This window comes from Cygnus olor, chromosome 23, assembly GCF_009769625.2.
Source record: "Cygnus olor isolate bCygOlo1 chromosome 23, bCygOlo1.pri.v2, whole genome shotgun sequence".
Classification (NCBI taxonomy): domain Eukaryota; kingdom Metazoa; phylum Chordata; class Aves; order Anseriformes; family Anatidae; genus Cygnus; species Cygnus olor.
The window spans coordinates 748,173-774,421 of record NC_049191.1 but is presented as its reverse complement, the minus strand read 5'-3'; the positions used below and the strand labels follow the sequence as shown (position 1 = coordinate 774,421).

Genomic DNA, 26,249 nt, shown 5'->3' with positions numbered 1-26,249 from the left:
GTGCACGGAGCAGGCACCCAACCGCTTCGGCTCCACTTGGAGAACACCTGAGGCCTCGCATTAAGTCCCCACTGGGTTACTTTCACATCCCAGACACCAATCAAACCCCACATAACAACCCACGGCATAATTTTAACAGCTGCTTGAAAACAGCACTTGCCCCATTAACAAGCCAAGTAACTCAGATCATAATTTTAATGCATCCATTACATGACAACTGTCTTCTCATTTAATTTTATTAGTCTACATTATATTTATTAACCAAATCTAGGGAAAATATGACAACACGGTGAAAGTTTTTATTCCTTTATTGATAAGTGCTTTCCAGACTTTCCAAACTGGATTGTTCAGTTAAAACCAAAACCACAAAATACTTTCGATCAGAAATCTTCAGTGTCCTGGCTTAGAAAAGGCAAAGGATAACTGTTCTGACCACAAAGGAAAAGCTTGCAACTCCATTTCTGGTTTTGGAAATCTAGAGCTTTGGGGAACTGGCTTTTTAAATAAGATTTTAAAGATTAATTTACAAAACGCAATGTAACTATGATATGATGCACTGAGATCTGCAGGACGGTGAAGAATCTTCAAACATCTTGAGCTGATGTCTAGGAAGGGGCTATTTGGCTTCTTGCATCCTACAGGCCAAAGAAGACATTGTCTACACAAAGCACAGCTCATTCCAGACAAGCCATAAGGACTAATATAATTTGCAAGGTCCAGAAGCTGGTAAGTCATAGATAATATCCATTTCTTATCATCCATTAAGAAACTCACATTCTCTGGTAGAGAAGCCAGTCACCAGACCCACTGAGAAATTTACAGGTTAAAAATATAAAAACCATCAACCATCACCATTTTGAGTTGTGACAGCTGACCACAACAGCTTCACAGAAAGTGCTTAAGATGTTCATAGCAACTCCAGACAAACCCACAGAGAAACACATCAGCAAAAGTAAGAGGTATTTTGAATAAAAACCTTATTCAAAAGTTAAACGAGCCAGCTCCAAACACAGGAGACAGCATTTGCTTGGACAGACCTGTGCAAGGAAGTGACATTCCTTACACTAGCACTTTATATACAGTATGCAGGTGATTGTCAGGATAAGGAATGGGCATTAACAGTCTACTTAGCCTTGAAGTCACTAGAAAATCTTGTCTCATTTCCTGGATTAGCAATTCACAAGCCTCATTTCAATACATTATCCTTCCATGACATGTCAACTGCTAGGAACGTTTCAGGGGCTTACGCAACATCTTTCTGATGCTTAATTAAAATGAGATTTCTGCAGAATACTCCTAAAGCTTCTACAGTAAGGATTCTGTTGCAAGAAGCTACATTAGTCTTTTTTGAAGAATGGACTAAGATCAGACCAGTTCTGCACCCAGACCAGATGCATTTACTAACAATCATGCTTTATTTACCCTGATTCTGGAAGCTTTCAATTTAAGTGAGGACTGAGACACTCACCAGCCTTCCCGGTTTAAGAGGTAGCAGCAACCACACCCACCTTCTGGGCAGCTTCTTTCTTGGCTTGGTGAGCCTGCAACACTGCAACAGCCTCCTCCACCTGAGGGAGACAAGTTACCTTGTGAAACTTGTTTTGACCAAAGGGTCCCACCATCTGCCCCATCAAAGGCAAAAGGCCAGCTTACCTTTGACCGGAGGGACTCTGGAGACTCTAGCATGTGCAGCAGCTCTGAGTTGTCAATCTCTAGCAGCATTCCTGTGATCTTCCCGGCAAGACTGGGGTGCATAGCCTGAATCAGAGGGAACAAACGTTCTCCTAGAAAAAAGGAGTTCAGACAGCAATTCAATTAAAAAGTTGCTGGTGAAACCCAAGGAGATTTCCCAAGTACAATGCAATCTGTAAGAACCAGAGTTTCACTTACCCAGCATCTGTTTCTGCTCCTGAGGAGGGGCAGCAGCCAGCATGGAGGCTGTTAGTGGTTCCTGTCCCTGAACGTGGACTGCAGGCTGAGGTGCCTGTAGAAGAGCAGACGCAAGGATTCAAAAATAGATGCTATGCTGATTGTTTTTTAGAAGGAGGGGCTGTATTATTTTGTCTCTAAATGTGAAACAATCTGTCAAGCTGACAGCAGACTTCATTTCACAAACAGAAAAGTTGCCCTTAGGTCTTAAACATGCTTCAAATTCTGATCTCAAGAATTCATATCACACATGAGCACTGTAAATATATTACAAAAACTTTACCAAACACGGAGAGACATCACAATCAAGAAAAAAAACATCCGTGCCCACTTTCTGTACAATGCAGTGGAGTATGGGAAAGGCTAACTACCTTCAAAGCCAAATTCTCATTAAGGTATCAAAGTTAATAAAATGAAGGAGCAAAGCTGAGAAGCACAGAACCAAGAAAAATACCTTATAGCATATCTGAGTAAAAAGTGGCTTACTAGTATGAGACAGATAAATCAACTAAGTTGACCCTGGCAAAGGTACAACTGCCAGGTTTTAAATTCCAACTTCTGTTGCCTGTCTGGGTTATACAAGTAGCTTGACATTTCTGTAAAAACACTTCAGTCGCATGTAAAATCTGTTGGCCTGCAGGTACTTCAGGGACTTCACGACATAGATCCTTGTGTTACCTGCAAAGGCTGTACGGCTGGGTGCGGGCTGCGGACACTTGAGGCGTATTTATAAGGAGGAACCGCTCTGGGAGCGGGGGCAGCTACAGGTGGACGAGGAGCTAAGTTCTGTGCTGCAGTGGCAACACCTGCAAAAAAAGAGAACAGGATTAGAAACACCCAGAGCAATATGCAGCAAGCAAGTTGGGGTGCCTGCTATTAACTGCTGAATTCAAGCTCTGAACTGTACAGTCTAATTATACCACTTTAGAAACTGGCCTCCAAAATGCACTTGGATACTTCAGGAAAGGGCAATTCTCCCTAAAACTAGACCACAGATTCCACATCCTGCATTCAAGATATTTTCTAGCTATTCCTTAGAATAAGTGAATTTGGATGCTCTACTCTGAAAACAATATTCATAACCTGTGGAGCCTTATTTTAAGTGGCAAATGTTGCAGAGTTGTAGAGATGAACTCCAAGCAAGTGGAAAAGCAACCCATCTGGATTTCCTCTGCAGTGCTGTAGCACCAACTGTCCCCAGACCTGCACCGCACAGCAAGGAATAGGAAAGATTCAGGTGCTGTCTCTGCCCCTTGCTCCAGGTGGCCTTTGGTTATCCGTATCTGACAACCATTTCTGGAAGTAAAAGTCGAGTCTCAACAGCATCCCCCACAGCTGAGGGGACGAGCCGGGGAGGCAGACACCTTACCAACTCGCTGGGCAGCGGCAGGGAGGCCACGAGAGGCTGGGGCATTGCTGGCAGGGGCCAGATGGCGCAGTGCTGGCCGTGGTCCAGACTGGCGCATGGCATTTGGCATTCCCTGGAAGCCTAATGGAAGAAATATGGGGAAATCCTCAAAACAGAACCGACTTGCGAGTCAGGACAGTCAGCTACAGGAAGCAGGTGGGGGTTGTGCACAGAAAGGAAAGCATGCATTGTTCTTGTTGTGAAGTACAACCAAGAGGGTCATACAACCAAAGCGCTGCTTCCAGCATGCTCACCTTGAGGTCGTCCTCCTTGCTGCCAGCGTGGGTTAGGTCTCATCTGCGTCATTTGGTTGGGTGCATAGTAAGTGGGTCTGCTCTGGGCCTGGAGGGAGACCACACAAGCTTAGAGCGCATAAGTGAACAACACACATTGTTTACAACGTGTTTCGGCAGTTGTTCCCAGGACTCACTCAATTCACATTAAGACGGCAGGCAGCTGGAAAGTCACAGAATTGACTCCACCTACTACACTCCTCATTAGGAGTTGCTTGCTTATATGCGTAAGAAAGGCTCAATGGGATGACTGCAGCTGAACCATCAAAGGTCCAAGTCAGGTTAAAGATTCTTAACACTGTACTAACTTAACTCAGCTTACCTGGGGCACAGCAGGCATGAAATACCCCCCAGCAGCAGGCTGGAACTGATTAATGATTGTGTTGGCAGGCAAGGCCCTCATCCCAGCAATGCGCTGCATGTACTGATTAGTTAGATGGGCCTTTCGCTCTTCTTTCCTTTGTGCAAGTGCAACATACAATGGCTTTGAGCCCACAATTCGTCCATTCATCTCTGTCACAGCTTTTGTAGCTTCCTCTGGAGAGGAAAAGCAGACAAAGCCAAACCCTTTGCTCCGTCCATCTTCCAGCATCACCTGCAGTAAAGATCAATTGCTAGTGGAGTAACATTACCAAGAACAGCATAAGAATCTGTATTTTCCATCCTAGAGAAACATCATATCTCAGGAAGGTAGGTGTTGCAGAGGTGTAGAGACAAGTACTCAATGAAAGATCACCTGTCTGGATTTACTCAGCTTTTCTGTAAGCACCATGTGTCCCCAGGCCCACACTGAGCAGCAAGGAATGGGAAAGATCAGGTGCAGCCTCTAAACACAGGTAGGGAAATGCCATCTGATGCTTATCAGGGGTCACCTCAAATGAGCATGCTTGCCATCTCCCACCCCTTTCTTTTCAGGAGGGAATACAAGTTATCAGTAAAATCCCACTGTGACAAGGAAATCTGTGGATTTACTATTCCATATACTCTTCTGACTGCAGTGACCCAGGGATAAACAAACGGCCCTTCAGTCCCACATCAGATAACAGTTCCTTCCTCAGCCTTAAAAATCCAAGAACTCCAAATACCTTGGCACTTGTTATTGATCCAAAAGGTGAGAACTCCTTCCTCAGTTTTTCATCATCTATAGTGTCGTCTAGGTTTTTAATGTACAGGTTAACTCCCTAGAAGGTAGAGAACAATAAGACACCTATAGTAATGAAGAGAATTTTGAGCACACTGACTGTTGGCATCCATCTGTTAAAGGCATCATTTGTTTAAAAACCTCTTAATTTAGTATAACGTTCCTTTTGCACCACCAAACCCAAGGGCAAAAAATGTTGCAAAGGTGTAGAGACAAGTCCCACTGCGGTGAAAGGGAGCCCGTCTGGATTTCCTCTGCTTTCCTGTTGCATCATGTGTCCCCAGTCCAGCACTATATTGCAAGGAGCAGGAAAGATTCAGATGCAGCCTCTGACATGACAGTATTGCCATAAATTAGAGACAACAGCACAGTCAGGCTGTCTCTTTCCATCCTTTGAGGTATCCCCATTGGAAAATGGGGGAGGCTGTGTGACTTCTCACATCCACCTGAACACTTCTACTGACAGGACTATGCACAGATGTCTCCTTCACCCCCCAAATACCAGAGTCACCTTTAAACTTTAACTCCCAGGATATTTTACAGGACAATGACTACTCTGTCAGTTCCTTTTCAGTCTGCCAGTAAATTGCAAACAGCGCTTAAATTCAGAAAAGAGACAGATTATTCACCTGGTACCGGCTGATTCTCTCTTGTTTTAGCTGTTCAAACTTCCGTTTCAGCTCTGCCTGGCGCTCAACCTTCTTCTGTGCTCGCCCTACAAACACCATTTTCCCATTGATATCCTTCCCATTCATTTCTTCTACTGCCTGGACAGAGGGTTCAAAGAAAACTGTCAACTGCTAAAACAAGACAGCAGCTGATCCTGTTAAGAACCTGGCTGCCCAAAGCTCACTTTGTATCTCCCTGCTTGTTAGCCAATAAACCGATCTTGCCATAGCACCTTTACATTGTTCCTGTGTAACACAGACTAATTAAAGATAAACTGAAGTTATCAGGAGACACCATGCTGACAACCCCACCGTAAGTACTAGACTAACAACAGCAACTTGAGAATTTATCCCCACCCTTCTTGCAGTTAGGGCCAAATTTTAACAAGCATACTGCTTGGATAAGAACTCTCCAAGAACACCCACTCTTTAAACCCTCTATTGTAATATTTCTTCAACAATTACTGTTATACCACTGTATTCTGCATGCACCTAGTAAACCGAGAAATGCCAGCTTATTCCTGAATATCAAGGTATTAAGGTGCAGTTTCTAGTCTCCACATCCAGAAGAATTACACCCAAGACAGAATTTTGTTTCAACAGGTTTCTGTGGTGAGGCAATTAAGCTCTTCTCTAAAGATACCCAAGCAGCATTAACAACAGTTGGTCATACCTTGTTAGCATCCTCATGCTTTTCAAAGCTTACAAAGCCAAAGCCTTTGGATTTTCCAGTGGGGTCTGTCATCACTTTAACACTCAGAGTCTTACCTGTTACCAAGGGACAGGGTTAGTAAAATATCACATAAGACTCTGTCTAGACTATTAAATTCCATATAATAGCCCTACCCTTCTTCTCTTATCTGCTAGCTAGCCTCTGCCTCCCATCCAGCATTTGACCCAACTACCACCCACATTTTAATTCTTATTCATCAGCCTCAAAGTGACCCAGGCAGAGCTATACAGACGGTAGCAGCACTGTTAAATGAGCATTGGTCATGAAATTCACAGCTTCATTAAAAGTGCTTCTGTATTTACCATATTTGCTGAAGAGCTCCTTTAGTCTTTCATCATCCATGTCATCCCCAAAGTTTTTAATATAAACATTGGTGAACTCCTTTGCCTTGGCTCCCAGCTCAGCCTCCCGCTCTTTGCGAGACTTGAATCTCCCAACAAATCTGTAGGAAATAATGAAAGTTACAATAAGCGACTTGTTTTCAGGAATGGAAAAGCAATCTGTGATTTGCAGTGAGGAAAAAAAAATGAGTTTGTGGTAGGAGTTGGAAATGGGGAGAAGAAAGGGTGCCAGGAGAACAGAAGGACAACAGGCCGCAGACCAACCAGAAAAATCACCTGTCCTATTGCAGAGAGAAGCAGCCTGTGATGCCCACCCAGCTCTGCAGTGGAGAGAGCACTGGCCACAGAAACCCACCCAGCCCACTAGCAGAGAGGTAGCAAGTCAAGGCTTGGTTAGGAGAACCCACCAGCCCTGTAATGGAGGGGGAGCAGGCCATGGCTTGGGCAGGGTCACTCACCAGCCCTGTAGTGGAGAGGTAGCAGGCCAAGGCTTGGGCCAGGAGAACCAGTGCCTTGTGTGTCCCTGTTAATACCGAGATGCATCACGGTTCATGCGATCGCTGCTGCTGCTGGCTGTGACACTCACACTTTGCGGTCGTTTAGCAGCATGCCGTTCATCTTCTCGATGGCTCTATCTGCAGCATCCTGGGTCTCAAAGTGCACAAATGCGTAGCCCTTAGAGCCATTCTCATCACACACCACCTAGACACGTGGAGGGAAACCAAACTCAGATCTCTGAGCACATACTTTCTCCTTTGTCATAGGACGTGATGCCAGCATGTGAAAACAGGTTACTGCCAAGGGTCAAAGCAAGCAGAACATCTGTGTTTCAGACTGGTGCATCTCATGACCGAGCCTGACATAATTTGAGCTATCCCTGATCCTTTGGTCAGCTCTGCCTTCCAGAGGCATCACTCCTCGCTTGGCTAAAGGTGTCCCTTCCGCTTCCTACACTGGATGTGTCTGAACACGTCACCAATACAGCAGAATTGGACAAAGTAACCACATCTCACCTTGCAGGACAAAATATTCCCAAACGCTGAGAATGTGTCATAAAGTGCCTTGTTATCAATGGATTTGTCCAGGTTCTTAATGAAGACATTCCCAACCCCTGACTTCCTCAAGGAGGGGTCCCTCTGAGACCACATGATGCGAATGGGTTTTCCTTTGATCACATCAAAATTCATGGTGTCTAGAGCACGCTCAGCTGCAAGAGAAGTCAAGAACAGGTTTCTCTGGATTGTTAAAGAATAAAGGTTTCCATCCTGTGGGAGATGGTTTTCTCTGAATTATAGTCAGCTCATGGAGGTGTTTGGGGCCACCAATTCCAATGACTAGGGTTTGTTTCGTTTGTTTTTAACTTGATGTTTCAAGGGAGGGCTTTGCAACATGTACATAAAAATGTACAGTGACTATAACAGGCTTAATAAACTGTTCCGAACTGACATGATAGTAGTCTTTTAAGTCATGTAGAAATGAATGCCAAAATGCCTGGGCTTCATTCATTAGTTATATTCTTCATTATTATAAAGGTAAATGTATGCACCCAAAATAAGGAAAGGAAATACAGAAAACCCTGGGAAAAAAAGAAGCAGCAAAAATGACCAACTGGCTTGTTTGCTTTTCATGAGCTCTCATCTACCCATGCTAGTTTCTATTAAGAGAAAAGGATCATCTCTCTATCAGGTCAGGGACAGAAAATGCACATGAACACATGGCTGGCTGGGAACAACATGAGTCAGCCCCTACAGTCTACATGGCCAAAAAATGATTCCCCATTTGCTCAATCTGAGAGTGAGTAAGAATGGACAAAACACTGTAAAAGAAGTCCACATAGCCTACATGGTGAGTATGGAAGTGTACAGATAAATTCTAAAACCCCACTGCTGCCATTCTAACCCACACTGAACTGGCCCCCCTCCACAATTCTATTTCTGCTACCTACTGATATATTAAAAGGATCATTACGTACACTCATTAGGATCTTGTTCATAAAATTCAAATGCTTGGGACTCTTCTGTGCAAGGAAACACTCCCAGCATGGAGTGAGCAGAGAATGAAAGACTGTCAGTTCCCAGCATGAGGCAGGGAAAGAGAAGAATATGCATTAAAAATCCAGGAATATTAACAGGGCAGAACCCATTTTCCAAATTTGCTCGGCTCAGTTCTTCCATGCCACCTTCACCCTAGGATACTTGCCAATTAGATTTCAGGAGCAACAAATTCCAGGAAAACACCAACTTCAACACCTGCTTTTGTGTGACACTTTGCTAGTGCAAGCAGAGCAACTGTGCAGCGTTTCACAGAGCCACCAGCAGGAACCCCAATGGGTCACTGCCTGCAGAAGTCTCCTGCGCTCCCTACCCCAAGATCGGTTTGAACTACTGCGTGGAAGTTTTAGGAGTTTTTCACATGCTTCAAAAATATCTTTTTGGTGTTGCTTTTTAAGCTGAAGTGGTGCCACTGCTGTTTTCCCCAGCCCTTCACACACAACCCCAACTGGGAAACAAATTCTGCTGGGCCTCACTCCTGAAGTAGTCAAGCTTGCAAAAAAAAAAAAGACAAATCATTTTAGGAATAAAACTATACTTGCTAGGACTCTACTAGCTCTATTAGCTAGTCAAAGGTATTCAATTCAATTAACTGCCATGCTGAAATGATTCCTCAGCTGCTACTCTGAATCAATGCGACCCTCTGGTTCTTTCCGCAGCCCACTCCCGGTAGGCACTTCAGCAGGCGACTTGGTCCGGCTTGTCAAATTTGGCAGTGTTTATTTATAGCACAGAGGTCCTCCAGAAGCATGCGTTGGCAAGGGCACAAACTAGTCGTAAATACCATTTGCAGCAGAAAGAGAGCTCCTGCTGAAAGGTGACAGGCAGACGAAGCAGTGGCGAGCAACCAGAGGGAACCGTTCTGCAGCAGGTACTGAGATATAGGCCAGTTATGAACTATACAGACTAGTTATGAACTATATAGACTAATTATGGACTTACTCCCACTTCTCTCAAGCTTCCTAAGCGCACACCAGCAGGCACTACTACGCCACTCTTTCAGTAGCTTGCAAGTACTCCATGGTATTATTACACTCCGCTTGAAACACACACATGCTTCTTGTGAGCAGTGCTGCAAGAAAGCCCTGGAGAGATTTCCTGATCTGAAGGAGGCCTGCCATACCCCCAGGTCGAAATGCAATCACATCACACCAGTACCTGAGAAAAGCCACGAAGGATCAGCAGAATGATGCAAGTGACTCAGACTAAACACACCCAGTTCACTTCCTTCATCTGAGCAAACACCTTCTCATTTTCCTCTACTTAAGCAGCAAATCTTCACCCACTTCAGTTCCTGTATCTATTTCTCTCCCACAGGTTCCTGTCATCCTTCCAGCAGGCTCAACTGCAACTCACACAACATTGCACACACTTTTAACCCCTTTCAGACTCTTTCCATTCTTCTTCAAGCACCTTTTGGACATGGAAAACAAACATACTGTCACCCCTTGCAGTTTGCCTTAGGCCTCAAAGCAATCATTCTCGCTTACAGGCTCCTCAAGAGCCAAGGCTGCTGTGGCTGAGCAGCGTAAAGCATAACCACACGCACACCAGGATTCACCCATCAGAAACTCTGCACAGGGAGTTTTATCCTGCAATGGCTCTTGCTTCTGTCACTAAGAAAGACCTGACAACAAAAACAGGGCAAATCTAGCCACTTAAAACTAGCGAGGTTTTGCACAGAACAGACTTGATCCCCATTTCTTTTAACCCCTTGACCGCAGAGTTAGAACAAAATGCTGTCGGCAATGAAGCATGTACATAACCACTTTTCCCTTTTAACTGCACACCTGTATTCATATTATCCAGGTCTTCCTTACGCTGTTCTCTCCTTGAAGGAAGGAGAGAGGCAACAAGTTTATCTACACTCTTCTACACCTTTCGTTTTTAGAGACAATACTCTAATCCCAGCTCTGGGTTCGTTCTTGACTTGGGAAACACGCTGTTTTCTCTGTACTTGCACAACAGCTTATCTCTACAGCCACACTGAAGTTTCTCTGCTTCATTATCGGAGTTGTCATGTCGTAACTGTCAATGTTATGAAACCCTGGAATGCAATTAAATTGCATGAGGAACACACGAGAAAGGAATTTCAGCTTTTCTTCCAAAAAAAACGAGTTTCTTTCCCTTTACAGTCAAAAAAATAAATATTAACAACCATGGCTGAGCCTGAACTACCCAGAACTTTGAAGCATTTCCTTCATCTGCCTATTGGAGTATGACAGAATAAGTACTCAGCATTCACTGGCTACTACACCACAGAACTGCAATCAAAGGCAGCAGAGCTCATTTTCACTAAAAATAACCTCTCTGCAGCAGACTACACCAGTTAGACAATGCATGTCCAAAGAGTAACCCCTTCCAGGGTAAAGTATCACTCCATTAGCCAAGAAAAACAAAGAAAAACGTCAGCTCTTAGCCAATTCGGATACAGGAGTTCTGGAAACACAGGATGTTCAGGATGTGACAGTGACAGTGGTCCCACTTTACGGGGGAGTTCTGGCTGCTACCTGACTTTATGGCCACAGTTTGGTTTCTCTAGTCAGTAAAGGCAGAGTCCTATTTCCCACAAAAAGATTAAGATGTGGTAAATCCTCAGATTTACAAAACGCTCAAAAAACGCCAGTGAAATGCAAGCTACCATAACAACTCCTTTAATATCTACTACCATTTCAAACATACTAACAGCATGCCCACAAGAACTTCCCTAGAAGTTTCCAGTGCACAAATCTTCCTGATTACTTTTATATTTTATAGCAGGATATTTTACAGTAGCTTAACAATCACCCATAAATCAGAAGAGTTCCCTGCAGCGCTACAGAACACCGCCTATCTTTTTGTAGGCTGAGTAAAATGACGTCCAAATGCATTTTTGCTCATGCATCCCTAGAAGAAAAATACAGATTCCTCCTATTCTCCGAGAGTCTTCACACGACAGTACTGGATACTGCCACCGTGAAAACAAAAGCCAAAATTCCTGCATTTGACAATAAAGATTCATAAAATGCCTTGGGTTGGAAGGGACCTTAAAGATCATCTAGTTCCAACCCCCCTGCCATAGGCAGGGATGAGGTTGTAAAGATTATATTTTTCACAGCCAAGTCTTGGTTTCAGATAGACCTCAACACACCACCACCATGCTCACCTTCCCAACATGGTCTGTTTATGTTCTGCTGCATTACGTTTAGTACAGCAACTGCCTTTTACTCATAACATGCTGCAGTTTGCCAGGCAAGTTCGGAGTTTTTCAGAAAAGATCACTTCACAAAGGCAGGAAAGTTTGTCTATTTCTCCTTCGCAATATTAACTCAAAGATTAGGTTTAAGTCACTTGACCTTGTAAGACCCACCAGTAACAGGACACCAGTTACTCTGTCAAAGTATCACTTGAAGTACTGAGACTTCCTAAAATGTCTGCTGCCTTACCAGGAGTCCAGAATGACACAACGTCCCTCCGAATTCCTGCCTATCTATTACCATTAAAGATTACTTTGAAATACACGGGAAGGCCAGCTGTCTTCATGTTTGTATGAGAAGAACTTCTTCCTACTAAAGCAAGCATTTCTAACTAGCCACTCTTCCCTTTTAACATCGTACCTACACCTACATTATACAGGTCTTCTCTGCTTTAAGGAAGAGAAGAGAACTTTATACTCTTCCACACACACACAGCCTGATATTTCTGAGTTCCTTCATGGATCTCTTTTTGCCTCCTGTTAGTTTCTCCTCTTATCCTGAAAAAAAAAAAAGAGACATCATAGCCTAGACAAAGGCAGGTAAGCCTGGGTTACTGTACCCTTGCTTGCACAGCACAAACATACCAAGCTTGTTTTATAAGAGGGAGCCGGAGCAGACAGGTTCACCTGAACAGGACAGAGGCATACGTACAGGCTCTCAGGTTCTTTCCTTCCTGCTGGGAAGTTTCAAGACAAATACAGAGCTTAACCTGCATAAAAGCAATTTAGAGAGTTTTATGAATGAGTTCTTACGCACTGGGTTGCAGACAGTTGTTTTTTGTTTTTAATCAGCCTGGCAAGAGAAAAGATCAGAACAGCTCAGTCAGATCAGTCGGTATCCCAAAGAAAGAATGTGCAGAAGGCACTCTGAATCAGGGAAGAGGATGGAAGCGAGGATGGCACACAGTCACAACCAGATTACATAAAATCATACTCCATATTCCAGCCAAGAGCTCAATCCCACAGGCTCTACTTGCTTGCAGGAGCACAATTTTGTGACAAAACTGGTTTTCTACACATTATGAAGACTTTGATCCAAAGTCTATGTATTACCCTGCGTAACAGACTGCTAGCTGCTCTTTGCAGAACTGTAGAACAGGACGACCAGCTGGAACCTACAGGAGAGTTCACCTGCTGTTGAAGTCTGTGCTTTTATGAATTGATTCTGAATTAAAGGGAAGAGTGCACCTTATCTATCCTGTAGATGCCTATATATAGACACTGCTAAATCACAGCACGAAGCAGTAAACCTGCACCAGTCAACAAGCAAAGGCTCTAAAAATGAGGGCAGAAAATGCTGACCCACTTTTCTTCCAGAAAAGACGTGCTCCAAAATGACCTTTTCTGTCCCTTCTTTCACATTTCCGCTGCTATAGTGCTGGAATACCTACTTGAGCAGGTCCCAAATTAAAGTATTAAGAAAGAATCTGACCAGAGCAAACCAACATGGATTCTGTAGATGAGACAGAGGTTTTCACACACACTGCACAATGCATCTTCTTTCCCATTAATACAGGGATATCACTTCAGACTGGAAGACCCATCAGGGTGCTTGCACAAATACAGCAACACAGAGTCCATCAGATCTCTCCAGTATTAAGTCATAGTGGGTGGACAGCCAGAGGCTCAGTCAAACTGAACATCTGACCAGGGCTGATTACTTTCACGTTTTATTGCCAGGACTGACTGCATGAAGTCCCACGTAAATAGCCTAAACCTACACCAGAACACAGAGGCACATGGTAGAGATTATCCTCTTATATGCACTGCAATAAACCCAAGTCTCAAAAGTTTAATTTCAGTAACAGAGAAACAGTTCTATTAACCAGAGATGTCACCGAGATGTGCATTTGCAAAGTATTTTGGAGACACCAAGCAATAAAAAATATTCGAACTCCCCAAGCACTAACTTATCCCATAACTGCAACACTGGTGGGAGCTACACGGCAGAACACACGAACAGCAGGGTGCGTTAATGGGAAAGAGTGAGGAAAAGTGAAGAAGGCAGCCGTGGCTGTGGCCCTACGTGCTACTTACCGTCGGCGGGCTGCTGGAAGTTGACGTAGGCGTACCCAAGGGAGCGGCGGGTGATCATGTCCCTGCAGACCCGGATGGAAAGCACGGGCCCGGCGGGGCTGAACTTCTCGTAGAGCATGGCCTCAGTGACATCGGGGTGCAGGTCGCCCACATAAAGCGACGCCATCGGGTAGCTGCTGGCCGCCGCCGCCGCGTTCATCGTCCCCGCACGTGCTCCCGGCAGCCGTGGGGGTTATTCTGGGGTTTCTTTAAGTAAAGCTTTCGGTAAATATTTAAACGGGGTGGAGGGAGAAATACAGAACCCAACTTAAAAGCCTCACTAAAGGGGTCCTGGGGGGGGGGGGGGGGCCAGGCCCCACACCGAGTCCCATCGGAGACGGGGCAGCCTCACAGAACGAGCCCCCGCTCCCCAGCCTGGAGCTGGTTCTATTGGGTTTGCTGGGGCTTTAAAATATATATATATATATATTATACACATATTTTATATATATATATATATATATATGTATAAACACCAACTGTTTCCCTAAGACATCTTTATAGGAACCAACCTCCTGCACTCGAACCGTCCCCGCTAGGCTCACGGACGTTGCACCACAGCGCAGGCCGGCTCCGCGTGGGGCAGTAGCCCCGGGGGGCACCGAGCCGGGACCGCGACCGGGCCCGGGCCGCAGCCGCGCTCGCCCCGCGCCCCCCCCCCCCCCCGCACCCTCCACCCTCCCCGGTCGGCGCCGGGCCCGACCCCACTCACGCGCTGCGGCCCCGGCGAGCGAAAAGGCGGCGGCGGGCGGCGGGCGGCCCTTTATAGCCGCCGCCGCGGCGAGACGGGGCCCCGAGCGGCCGCCAGGGGGAGGCGGCGGCGGGCCCGGCCCGGAGGGAGCGACCCCCGCCGCCCGCTGCAGCGACGCCAGCGGGGGGGAGGACCGGGGCCTGCTCCGCCATTTTGGGGCCTCCGCGTCTCACCGGCCCCATCCCCATCCCCGTTCCCATCCCCTCAGGGCGGCTCCATCCCACACGAGCCCCGCAGAGCAGGGCTGGCACCCTGTGAGGAGGAGGGAGAGCACAGGGGGCACCGGCAGAGCGAGGCGCCCCTCCTGAACAGTTTTCGGTCGCTGCTCCCAGCTGCGTTTTTTGAGGTGTCACCGGCAGCTGGAGTTGTTCCCACAGTGATCTGCCTCCTCCCGTTCGGAGCACAATTTTTCCTCGAATAAACGCGAGTTCCCCCGGCAGCCCCGGCACCGCGCCAGCTCTTGTCATGTGCTGGCCTGGAGAGGGACCAAGGGTCCTCAGCATCTCCCCTGGGAGCGAGCGGCCGGGCCCCCTTCCAGCTGGGACAAGAGGGGGATTCACCCCCCTCCGCCGTCCCACAGCGCCCGGAGAGCCGCAGTTATCTGCTCCCAGCATCTTCAGCAGAGCGTGAGCACAGGGCAGCACAGGACCCAGTGATTCATCGGTGACCTTCGGGCACCAGCGCCATGCTGTTAAGAAGGGGCCTAAGGCAGTTTGCAGAGCCTGGTAGCTGATCTGCTGTGACTTCAGTTCTACATCACGTTGCCTTTAATTTGCTTTAAAAGCGGGATACGATTTTGTCATAAAAGTGGGCTATGATACCTATCCCTTCATTACAGTGGAATAATTGAGAGTAGTACAATAAAAGGTAACAACAGCAAAGCAGCAGAAATAATCCCCATTTTGCAATATTTTCAGCCCAGATTATTTCTTCCTCCTGAGCTCATCGTCTCCCTCCCGACAGCCGCTGGCGTTGGGAGGCCACAGTGGCGCTGCAGCTCCTGGGCTGTGAGGCCACGGGCTGAGCCGGGCGTCCCGCGGCTCCTGCCTTGACACATCAAGTCAAAACTCGACAGAGCTCAAAGAACGATTCCGCAGAAATACTCCCTTTGGCTGGAAGCAGCCGCTGTGGCTGTGCTGGGAGCTGTGTTTGTCAGAGCCGTGGTTACTGACATTCGTGACCCCTCGCGGGGCTCGGTGCAGACAGCCACAGCCCCGCGTGCTCCTCGGCCCTTCTCAGGTCCTTCGCTCGGGCACTGCCCCAAACCACCTCGGGGACCCCTCGGTGCACGCCAGGGCTGCCGGAGATCCCCCCGGTTCGCCCTCTCAAGGCCTGCAGCGGTTCCTGGAGCAAAAGTTACAACTTTTAAAGCCTTCATCCCTCCAGCCTGCTCCCATCGACCACACTGGTGTGATCCCACGGCCGTGCCGAGCCACCCTGCGGCCGTGTGGCTGAGCGGTGCCTCGGTCACCGGTGGTCATCACAGAAGACATTAAAAGACATCTTTTGTTTTGGTTTGGTTTTTTTTTTTTTTTTTTTTTTTTTTTTTTTGTTTGTTTGTTTGTTTGTTTTTCCAACAAGGATGGCGAGTTTTGAACCAGTCGCTGCCCCTGGCTTGGGATTTCTCCCAGCTTCGGGAAATTACCAGCAGAGGGCAGGCCGGGACCGCTCCACAAGCCGAAAAACGCAGCTGCGCCGGGCGGGGAGCGCCTTTCCCCCGGCGGAGAACGAGAGCAGGGCCCGTGCTCGGGCAGGGCAGCCCCGGGAGCAGCCCACAAGGAGGCACCTGCCGCCGAGCCCCGGCCCCAGCACCAGCACCAGCCCCGGGAGCAGCGAGGGGCGCTCAGCACCCGCAGCCCCGGTGCTGAGCCCCGGTGCTGAGCGCCGAGCGCAGCCCACGCGTTCCCATAGGCCTCTTCACCGTGGTTTTTGCCTGAAGAATGAGGATGGAGAGAGCGCTCGGAGAGTTCGGGGATTTCCCCTACAGGGTAGATCAAAAGTTGCCCGGCTGTGTTACAGGAGACGTTCAGGCTAAGGAAAACCCTGGGAAAAAAGGCAAAGATGCGGTCCCGGGCTGCTGCTGTAATCACCACGTCGCTGTGGGGAGAAAACCCCACGGGCCTGAACCGATGCCCTCCCACCAGCTCCGGCTCCCGTTTGATCAGCAGAGATCAGGAAGTGGTTTTCTCACTGTCTCTGTTTTGTTTTACCACTGCAGCCCGCGGGGCTGGTTTGTATGCCTGCCTCCCACAGAGGGCAATTTGGTTCCTCTCCGGCTGAGGCCACACCAGAGCCCCGAGCTCCCGCCGCCGCCTCCAGCCGGGTCGGGGCAGCCGGTGTCAATAGCCCCATTATTGCTCGGGAAGCCTCTGTCCACTTCCAGACGGATGCTGCGTTACTCCATCGCAGCTGCAGTTGCTCCCTTCCAGCAATTCCCAGCGCAGCACTTAAGGCAGGGATTTATGGGCGGTTTTGAAAGGCATTTTGGAGCGAGAAGGAGTTATGGGAAAGGAAGTTGAATTCCCACCATTCCCCAGAAAATTCTCCCAGCATCTTTCTCGACCAGGATCGTTTACTGGGCCTTTCCTCAGAACAGAGGCGAGCTCTCAGCTGTGGCTTTGTCCAAAGCGTTTCCCAACAGCCAGAAGCAGTGGGGGTTATTCTGGTCCTGCCTGCAAAGGGTCAGGAGACAGAGGCCAGCCCTCGGAGTCTGGCTGCAAGGCTCTGCTGGACCCGTCTGGTTCCCTGGCATTTTTGTGGATGCTGGGAGCTAAATGAACTGATCTGCTCCCAGGCCACAGGTTGTTGCCAATCTCAGGGCAAGTGCCGCCGAGTACCCTGCTGATTTCAACTCGTGTAGTGGTTTGCAAAGTAAAAAGTCATGGGACCAGTCACAGTGAGTGGCAGCTATGAAGCAACCAGTGGGGCTGTTACTGTAAAGCTAAATCTTACCCTTTTTCAACCTTCTAGGGAAACAAAAGCTTACCTGCTGCAAGCTAGCACTCATCCAGGCAGGCCCACTTGGCAGGACAGCTGCACACCAACACATTTCACAACGAGGATACGGGTTTGAAAGACTTTATTTGACACCTTTGCTGGGTGCCACAGCGTGTGAATCTAACAGCTCTGCACAGTGTGGAGCGAGGCCGGGCTACTTGCTGTGAGCTCTAGCGCGCCGGCCAGCCGCAGGAACAGCCGGGGCCCACGGGACCTCCGCCGGCTCTGCTGAAGGGGAATGCTTGTTCCTGGCTGCGCTGGCACTTCGGGACGGGGTGAGGAGAAGTAGCGGAGGCATTTCTGTGTGTTAAGTGCGATGACATTCATCAAAACACCTGGGAGGGACTGACTTTCACAACAATAGCGGGTACACACATCGACATGCACACGGCAGATACGATCTGCAGGAACGTAACCACCAGCTCGCCCGCGCGGTCTGACCGGCTGCGCCTTCAACCTGAGGCACGGGGAGTCTCTGCCATTCGAGAGAGCGCTTCTCCCTCCTTTTGTACCTCTTTGCGCTGACCTCCCCAGGCTTTTCTCTCTTCTCGTCACAGCGCTGCAGAGGCGGGTGAGACTCCTCGGAGTGGGCACTGTTCTGCATGCCTGTCCTGGCGAGTGAAGGCACGGAGCCAGGGCGCGGAGCCAGGGCACGGGGCCGCTCAGGTCGGACAAGGAGGACAAGCATGGAGGTACCCCCCAACCACCATCGGGACCAGGGAGGCGGCACAGGAGCAGGGCAGCTCAAGAGCTTCATGTCTCTGTTCCTTCCTGCCCGAAGGAGAGGGGATGGGAGGACAGCCCGAGGAGCCGCGGCATTTGCTGCATCAGATGTCTTGGGGCACGAGACAAGGCGGAACAAAGCTCTCGGGAGCCAGACAAGTGCAGACCCAGGGCTTGCCGAGGTCTGCGCCGCAGCATCCAAGGGTTTTGGTCCTGGCCCGGGGAAAGGGGTGCGCAATGTGAGACCAAAACACAGTGCTGAAGAAAGAAAACAGACATTGTGGGAGGAGAGGGCGAGGATGTGGGGCTAAGAGAAAACAGGGGGGAGGCACTTCAAAGGCAGGCAGGGTCGACCTGCTCCCCCCGCTGCAGTCTCATGCTCAGCAGGGGATGGAGGCAAGGCAGCTCCGGCAGGGAGAGTGGCAGAGGGAAGTGCTTTTCTTCTCACTTTGGCGTCAGAGCCTTACCCTGGATCGCAGGCGTCCCTTTGAAACCCTGCACCTTGCCTCTTCGCACCTGGGTGCGGGATCCTGGAGCCCCATGCTGGCGGCACTCGGCCAGGCCCTGGGAACCAGCACCGCCCAGCCCCTGCCCCACACCGAGGGCACGCGAGCAGGAGCAGCTGGGAGGGCAGCGAGGAAACGGGGAGCTCAGCTGGCCCCGCAGGGTGCCAGCAGCACCCGTCCCCCCGCACCAAAACCGGGTGCTGTGGCCGGGGACACGTCGTAGGGCAGCGGCACGAGCAGGGCTCCGTGGGAGCTCCCAGTCCCCAAGGAAGCGAGGCCGTGCTTCGAGGCTGGCTCTTTTCCAAAGGAGGGCAGTGCCCGGCTCCACAGAGGGGTTTGTGGGAGAAGGAATGGGGCCAGGGTCTGCGGTGCCCCCTCCATCGCAGCCGGGAGCACAGCCACGTGCAGACAAGTGTGTGGGAGCAGATGGGATTTACGTTTGTGGGCGCTGTGAGTGAGAGGACGAGCGGTGGCGAGGAAGGCGGTGCGAGGAGGGAGGCAGGGGAGAGTAAAGAGAATTTTCTTTATGGGTCCTTGGCTTCTGCAAAGCAGGAGATGCCTTGTCAGCTGGGTTTGTTCTCAGGTCTGCGGGCAGTGAGTGCCGAAGAATTCCCGTCTCCGAAGCAGGGGGGTCAGAAAGCCCCGATCTCCGTCGCCCAGGAGCGGCAGATCCTGGATGCCCCCACCCTGATCCCGGGTCCCTGCACGGCGGCGCCCAAGGCCCCAGGCGCTGCGTAAGCCGGCGGAACGGGGATGCCGGCGGAGGCTGGTGAGAAGAGGAAGGTGGCGATCTGGCTGCCCTTGGACGAGCCCTCTCTCAGCACGCCCGTCGGCGACGGCATCCTGGGCACGGCCGCTACGGCTGCGGAGGAGCCAGCGCCGCGGCCCCTGCGGCTGGAAGAGGCCATCCTGCCGGCCAGGAAGCTCCGGCGGGACGGCAGCATGTCGCCGGGGACGCGGCGAAGGGGAGCCGGCCTGACGGCAGGGCTCGGGTAAGCCAGGGAGGACGCAGTCACTACAAGCGGAGCGGGAGCGGCCTCCCGCCGGGGGACCTGCACGGGGCCGGCGGCGCCGTGGAGGAAGGACCAGGGCCACGTCTGGATGGGCAGCAGGGAGGTGGCCACCGGCGACGGCTCCATTTCAGCCACGTAGTTATTCAGGTGGGAGAGGAGTCGCAGCCGGATGGGGTCGGCGGTGTTTTGTCCCTCGAGGATGCCCAGGTACCTGACGACTTCAGTGAGGCACTCGCGGAAGCCGATGCTCCTGTAATCGACAGCCAGAGCTCGAGCGTCTAAGAAGCCTGCAGGGAGAGGACACGGGTGACAGTAAGTCCAAGCAGTGTGCAGGAATGTGCCTTGGTTTCACTACCCTCTCTAATGCACTGTGTATTTCACTTGAGGCACTTTGCTGCCGGGTGATATTACTGAAGCAGATAGCCAAGTGGGTGTCCAAAAGGACTGGACGTTTGCATGCGTGAGAACAGCATCCGTGGTTATCTCGTCGGGGTAAAACTGCCAGGGTCATGAAGCCTCTTACTCCAGCACGTGAGATGAGTAAGAGGTTTCATTAGCCATGCTCAGGAAGGAAGAATTTTTTTCTTTTGGGCTCTGTCAGTTATTGCTGCTGGAAACATGCCCGCGGGCTGGATGTGCGCTGGGTGCCTCTTTCAGAGGGCCCCCCTGGGCCTGGCACAGCAGCGGACGCGTGCCTCCTCGCACACAACTCAGCACCACTTTCCTCTGCCTGGGTCCCAGTCTTGGACTCAGTTCTTTACGCTTCATTTAAACCGATGTCCAGCTGCAGGACACAGGACAGCAACAGGACCAGAACTACCGAGATAAAGCTCCAAGCCACAAAAATAAAAAAAATAAAAAAAGATAAAATGCAAACAACAGCTGATTTTTAGGCTTCTGCTCCCTACTTGTAGCTTCATGAGGCGGTAAGCAATAAAGCAGAGAATGTCACGGCACAGCGAAGCGCTGGACCACTTTGCTTGACGGGGTCTCTCGGGACAATACGGCCCTTTGTTGCAGTGCAGTCAAACTGAATATCTAAACAAATGTTCCAGACCAAGTTACTGCTCTGAACCAAAGCCTGGATGCCAGCAATGTCTCTGGCAAGCCAAAAGTGGGTGGTAAGCAAGCCAGAGGCTTCTTTACTGGAGCTGTGATCTCCATCCTGTTAACTGGAACAGGACAGAGGGGCTGCACAGAGGTCTCGGTACAAATGAGACCTTTGTTGAATTTTGCACAGGCTCCCTCTCTCTTCTTGTAACAACCAAGAGACAAAAAAAAAAAAAAAAAAGAACCAAAAGGGACAGAAAGGGAAAAAAGCCTTGTTTATTTGCAGAGTCCCCACGCAGAATTCAGCCCCTGCAGGAAATGTATCCCAAGGAGGAGGCACAGACTTTAATACAGTTTTTTTGGAAGCAGGCTCTGTTTCTGGGGAGGACTTAAACGTGTCTCTGTCCGGGCAACTCTTAGTGGGGTGAGCAACAACGGCAGCAGCACCGTCCCCGGGAGTCTGTGGGGTGCGCCATCCGCTCTGCCAAAGCGTGCCTGTGGGATGCTGACCCACATCTTCCAGACAAGAAAAACAGCAGGGCGGGAAGCGTTCATCTGCCCCCCAGGAAAAATATCTCCCTCGGGAAGGAGGCAAGGCTGCATTTGTTCTGGTGCTGGCTGGTGCCAGCAAGACACAGCAGCACCAAGACATTCCTTGCTGTTGGGGAATTTCCCGGGATGTCACCTTCACCTCCCCTACACGCTTGTAGGAGCAGTTCTTACCCGTTCCTCCAGTGGCATGAAGCATTTTTAAGTGATCTACTGTCATTTGTAGAATTTCTGCCTTCTCCAGCTTGGAAGAGCCCTGTGTGTTGGGGAAAAAGAAACGAGCAGTTCTTCATTTTGTGGTCAGGGCTCCATGCCTCTCACAAGCTGGGTTTTGCCCAGCGTCTTCCTCCCCAGCACCTTCCTGAAGCCCCGGAGCGCTCAGACGCCCAGATCTGGGCAGTGGCTCAGGTTTTTTAATCAAGTGAGGAGAAAATGGAGTTCCTTCCCATGATTGCCCAATGCAAATCAAAAATCCCCATTTCTGTGCCTCTTCATAGCTGTGAAACGCTGCCTGGATTGAGTTTATCCTCCCTAGAGCTCCTGAATATCATTAGTACATTTGTTAATACTGCTCTACCACCCAGTTCCACCACCTGCTCACTCCCTGAAGGGAGGATGACAAGGGAAACGCAGCAGTGCTCCGAGGGCCCTGCCCTCGCACGGCTCGGCACACACCTGCTTCTCGAAGGCGGTGGGCACCAGGCGCCGCAGCTCCGACAGGCTGCTGTTGATGCGGTCGCGGCGCCGCTTCTCGATGATCTGCGGGAGATTTCCGAGCAGGGAGAGGAAACCGGGGTCACTCAGGGCACATCGCACAGGTCTAAGCGCGCGCTAGGAGCTACAGCGGGTTGAGGGAGGCACCTTGAGGAGGGCCACGTAAGTAAATGTGCCGGGTGGAAAAGCCGGGCAAAGCCTTGGCTGGCTGGTGCGGTAGCACCGGGTGAAACCTCCCTCCTTCCTCAGCGCCTGCGGGTTCCCTGCGGAGGTCTGGCCTCAAAGCTGAGGGGGAGCGTCCCGCAGGGGTCGGCGCAGAGCTCTGCAGCCTCGCCACGTCCCCAGGGCGAGGACGAGGACACGAGGACGTGCCAGCAGCGCCGCGCACCGAGCCGAGCCCGCGGCGGGGAGGCGCAGTGCAGCCACCCCGGCCCTGGTGAACGGGACTCACCCCTCTGCGCTTCTTCCTGGCCTGTATCTGAGACGTCGTAGTGGGAGACACGGACCTGGACACATGGCTGCGAAGGAAGAAGAGGGAAGAGTTCCTTGCGCTAGCTGGAGAGAAACCTTGGTTGCACATATGCTTTACACACTTTTGCCATCTGCAGTTTTCCCCCCGGAATAATGTTTTCTGTGGTTCCCATCTCATTTTTACCCACAACACAGAGCTCAGGAATTAAGGACAGGGAGCCAAGCACAGTTCGAATCCCACTCTCCCCCCTGGGAGTCTCCCCCCAGCCCGGGACCGATTTCTGCACCAGACTGCCCATCTGCTACCAGGCACACATCTCCTTCAACCTCAGCCCATGCCGGTGTCTCTGAGAGGCTGGAAAAGCAGCGATCCCAGCACCGGAGTCACGGCCTCTTGTCTCCACGCGCAAACCTCCCGGCCTCGTGTCTGAGCCTGCCCTGTCTGCAGGGCTCTGCGTCTCGGAGCCACGATAGCGCGAGCAGGCACCTGAGCTCCCACCCAGGCGGCAGCCGGGGGCTGCTCGGGGCGAGGCTGATGTGGTTTCTGAGGGCTTCCCGGGGAGCACGTTCACACTGCCCCGGTCCTGGGGTGGGCTGCGGCGTCCCAACGGCACGGACGCCCCGAGGCAGAGGGAAAGGAGCCCGGCAGCAGCGGGGGGAAGCCAGCAGGAGGTGACGGGACAGAGACCTGGCCCGTGGCCACGGGGACTGGCTCTGGCTCAGGGGCAGGCTGCAAAGGGCCCCACAAACCGTCCTGCGCCTGCTGGGTGCCGGTGAGGCTGAAGCCACCAAGGGTCACCAAGAGAGCCCCGTGCAGGGACGCTAAGGGACGGCCAGGCGACAGCCCACAGCCCCGACCCGACGTACAGGGCTGGGAAGGGACGCTCGGGTTCACCCCGCCAAGTCCGAGTAGCTTTCGGTTTGTGAAGCATTTTAACCGCAGTCTGCTAAGGATGTTTCTGCAGAGACAGTGCTGCTTGCACAGCAAGCCAAGAACTAGACCGAACTCAGCCCATTAAAAATACATTTTGTTGGGCCCAAGCGAGGTGCTTTCAGAAGTGGTTTTGCACCATCAGACCAAGCAACACGCTCTGCACCCTGCTCCGCTCATCTCTGTGCATCTCCCCGTTCCAACGTCTGCTGGGTGGGCTTTCTCTGGGCAGAGGTGCTGGCTGGCTTCGCAAGCACCAACACGCGCTGCCCGTGCGCATAAAGGCACACACGATGAGCACGTACGAGGTGGGAATGGGCCCTGCACAGACGCTGCGACACGTGCAGGGGGTACTGAATTCGCCCGGCAGCGCAGGAATGCAGAGCGCGCACTCAAGGAGTCCGCAGCAGTGAATTTTGAAACCCTCTTTGCAGAGCTGTCCGAACGCGTTGCTCATTGTGAACTGCAGTTCCAGATGTGGAATTAGCAGACCTCACTTACTGCGAAATATATTTTTAAAATATGTTTGACTGACAGATGTGAACCAGAGAAGATACCGTAACTAAGTTCTCTGATGGTTAAAACTTCTGCCTTGCTCCTTGTTTGGTTTTGTAATTTACAGCACTGTTCTTTTCACTGTTTTTTTTAAAAAAAAAAAAAAAAAAAAAAAAGAAAAAAGAAAAAAAAAACACACAACCCAAGCAGTATCTTGCACTTCTGCAGTGACCCCGGAGCCTAAACTCGCTGCACGCACAGTGAACCATGGCTCACACCCGCAGTGACTCATCCCCGTTTTACGGGGAACTGGTTTGCCCAAACCACACAAGCGATCGGAGATGGAGCTGGGAGCCCCATCCAGACGCCGACTCCCTCCCTCGGCCGTAATCGCCAGACCTCCCTCCCCACCTGGAAGTGTTTCATTTTGCCTGATCCTCGCGTCCCACGCAGGGCTGCATCGCTTTGCGCGCAGCCCCAGCAGGGCAGGAGTGGTTCTTTCTGCCATGTGTTTGCGTGACATGAGCCACAATGCAAACGTATACAAATACCACCACATTGCAGCACTGCCTGCTTCTAAGGCTGACTTGAGAAGATGAACAGATGAGCAGCAACAGAGAGAGATCAAAAATTCACTGTTACTGCTCACTGAAATAAAACATTACAACAATTCCTCTGTTTTGCCCATCGGGGTACTACAGACTCAGGGTGCCGCAGCGATGCGATGTATTTCACGCGCACCAGGAAGGCAGGTTAAATATTGATGCACTTGGAAACTGTGCGAGGGGTCGGTGAACTCGCGCAGGGTACGGGTGTCAGGCGCGCCCGGCTCTGCCTGGGATCGTATCGGTACGAGTGAGCTCGGTCCCTTGAGAACCTGGGCTTGGCACCGGGCAGGGCGACTCCTCTGCCAGGGACAGCGGGCAGCAAAGGGGAATTAATTTATCCGGAGCCTTGCTGGACGCGGCAGGGGGCACTTGGCTACTGAAACAAGAGTTCAGAAGCAACTGAATTTTGGACGGGGACAAGTGACCGAGCCCTTCCTTCGTCCCGGCCGGGGGGCGGCAGCTCTGGGGGCGGCGAGGCCGGTGCCCGCGGGGAGCCCCGCTCAAGGGGCGAGGGGAACCGGGCACCCCCGGTGAAGGGGCGCCAGGAACCGGGCACCCCCCCGGCCCCGTCCAGCGGCCCCGAGCCGCAGCCGGCGCGTTAGGACGGCACCAGCCGGGGAAGGGCACCCAGCGCGAAGCCGCCCCCGCTGCCTCCACGTCCCCCGGGCGCCTTCGGGTCCCCGGGCGGCGCTGGGGGCCCGGCCCAGCCGGGGGCTCCCCCCGCCGGGCGGCAGCGGCGTCTCTGCGGGCGCCCCCCGGCCGAGCCCGAGCCCCAGCCCCGGTGGCTCGACGCCCCCCGGCCCCCCCGGCCGGGCCCCGCCGCCCCCCGGGGCAGCCCCCACCTGTACTCCTCCTCCTTGCCCACGTCGATGGTGCCGTCCGACTCCGTGTCCGAGGAGCTCTCCTCGCACAGCCGCTTCATCCTGGCCCGGCGGCCCCGAGGGGCTGGGGGTGGCGGCGGGGGCTCGGCTCGGCTCTGCCCGGCCCGGCTCTGCTCCGCTCGGCGGCCCCACGCGTGTCCCGGAGCCCGCGTGGCAGCGCCGTCCCGGTGCGGGCTGCGCCGAGCGGCTCCCCCGGTGCGTGCCGGGCTCGGGGCGGCTCCTCCCCTGCGCTCTGCCTCTCACACCCCCGGCTCTGCCTCGCTGTGCTGCCGGCACGTCCCGGCCTCCTGGTTAATGGGTTAATGAGACATCTCCCAGGAGTGACGGATTACGCGGCCGCGCCGGCGCTCCCAGGTTCCCAGGCCCCCCCGCCCCCCCGCTCGCTGCTCGCCCTCCGGAGCCTTCCTGTAAAAGGCCCGGGCTGTGTGAACCGCCCCGTGGCCCCCTCTGCCCGCCGCCCCCCTCCCCACGGCCCCCCTTCCACCCGCCGCACATTGGCCTCAGCCCCAGTTTAAAGGGACCAGTGACCTCACTGGCAACAGAAAACCGTGGGAAAGAGATGGGACTGATAAAGCCCGGAGTTGTTTCAGGGAAAAATCAACATCCAGCCCCACACGCACACACATGTCTGCCCGGCTCTGCGCGGCGCAGCCGCTCCGGGAGCCTTATGATTCAGATGGAAACC

General features: G+C 51.8%; 2 protein-coding genes and 3 non-coding genes across 7 annotated transcripts; all 5 read right to left on the bottom strand.

Annotated features, from left to right (window-relative positions):
- Window positions 1–290: 290 nt before the first annotated feature.
- PABPC4 (poly(A) binding protein cytoplasmic 4) lies at window positions 291–14,698 on the bottom strand. 3 transcript variants are annotated; one of them, XM_040535295.1, is made up of 16 exons: window positions 14,588–14,698; window positions 13,837–14,082; window positions 7,527–7,720; window positions 7,100–7,215; window positions 6,475–6,614; window positions 6,113–6,207; window positions 5,401–5,538; window positions 4,716–4,811; window positions 3,953–4,225; window positions 3,592–3,679; window positions 3,299–3,418; window positions 2,608–2,735; window positions 1,891–1,984; window positions 1,654–1,784; window positions 1,469–1,568; window positions 291–635 (listed from the first exon to the last, which is right to left on the bottom strand). In XM_040535295.1, the coding sequence occupies exons 2-15, from the start codon at window positions 14,033–14,035 to the stop codon at window positions 1,482–1,484; spliced, it is 1,899 nt and encodes a 632-aa protein (XP_040391229.1). In that variant the 5' UTR covers window positions 14,036–14,082; window positions 14,588–14,698; the 3' UTR covers window positions 291–635; window positions 1,469–1,481. The 3 variants fall into 3 exon arrangements, with proteins under 3 accessions (XP_040391229.1, XP_040391227.1, XP_040391228.1); XM_040535293.1 differs by having other exon boundaries at window positions 1,509–1,568; XM_040535294.1 differs by lacking the exon at window positions 14,588–14,698 and adding an exon at window positions 14,388–14,485 and having other exon boundaries at window positions 1,509–1,568.
- Window positions 3,037–3,170, bottom strand: LOC121059066. The gene has a single exon (XR_005814422.1). It is a non-coding gene; the product is annotated as a small nucleolar RNA SNORA55 (small nucleolar RNA).
- LOC121059068 lies at window positions 4,323–4,451 on the bottom strand. Its single transcript, XR_005814424.1, has one exon. It is a non-coding gene; the product is annotated as a small nucleolar RNA SNORA55 (small nucleolar RNA).
- LOC121059067 lies at window positions 4,963–5,095 on the bottom strand. Its single transcript, XR_005814423.1, has one exon. It is a non-coding gene; the product is annotated as a small nucleolar RNA SNORA55 (small nucleolar RNA).
- Window positions 14,699–17,688: 2,990 nt separating the features above from the next.
- HEYL (hes related family bHLH transcription factor with YRPW motif like) lies at window positions 17,689–25,943 on the bottom strand. Its single transcript, XM_040535311.1, has 5 exons — window positions 25,526–25,943; window positions 22,630–22,696; window positions 22,140–22,223; window positions 21,639–21,720; window positions 17,689–20,152 (listed from the first exon to the last, which is right to left on the bottom strand). Exons 1-5 carry the CDS (start codon window positions 25,603–25,605, stop codon window positions 19,485–19,487), a joined length of 981 nt encoding a protein of 326 aa, XP_040391245.1. The 5' UTR covers window positions 25,606–25,943; the 3' UTR covers window positions 17,689–19,484.
- Window positions 25,944–26,249: the final 306 nt, after the last annotated feature.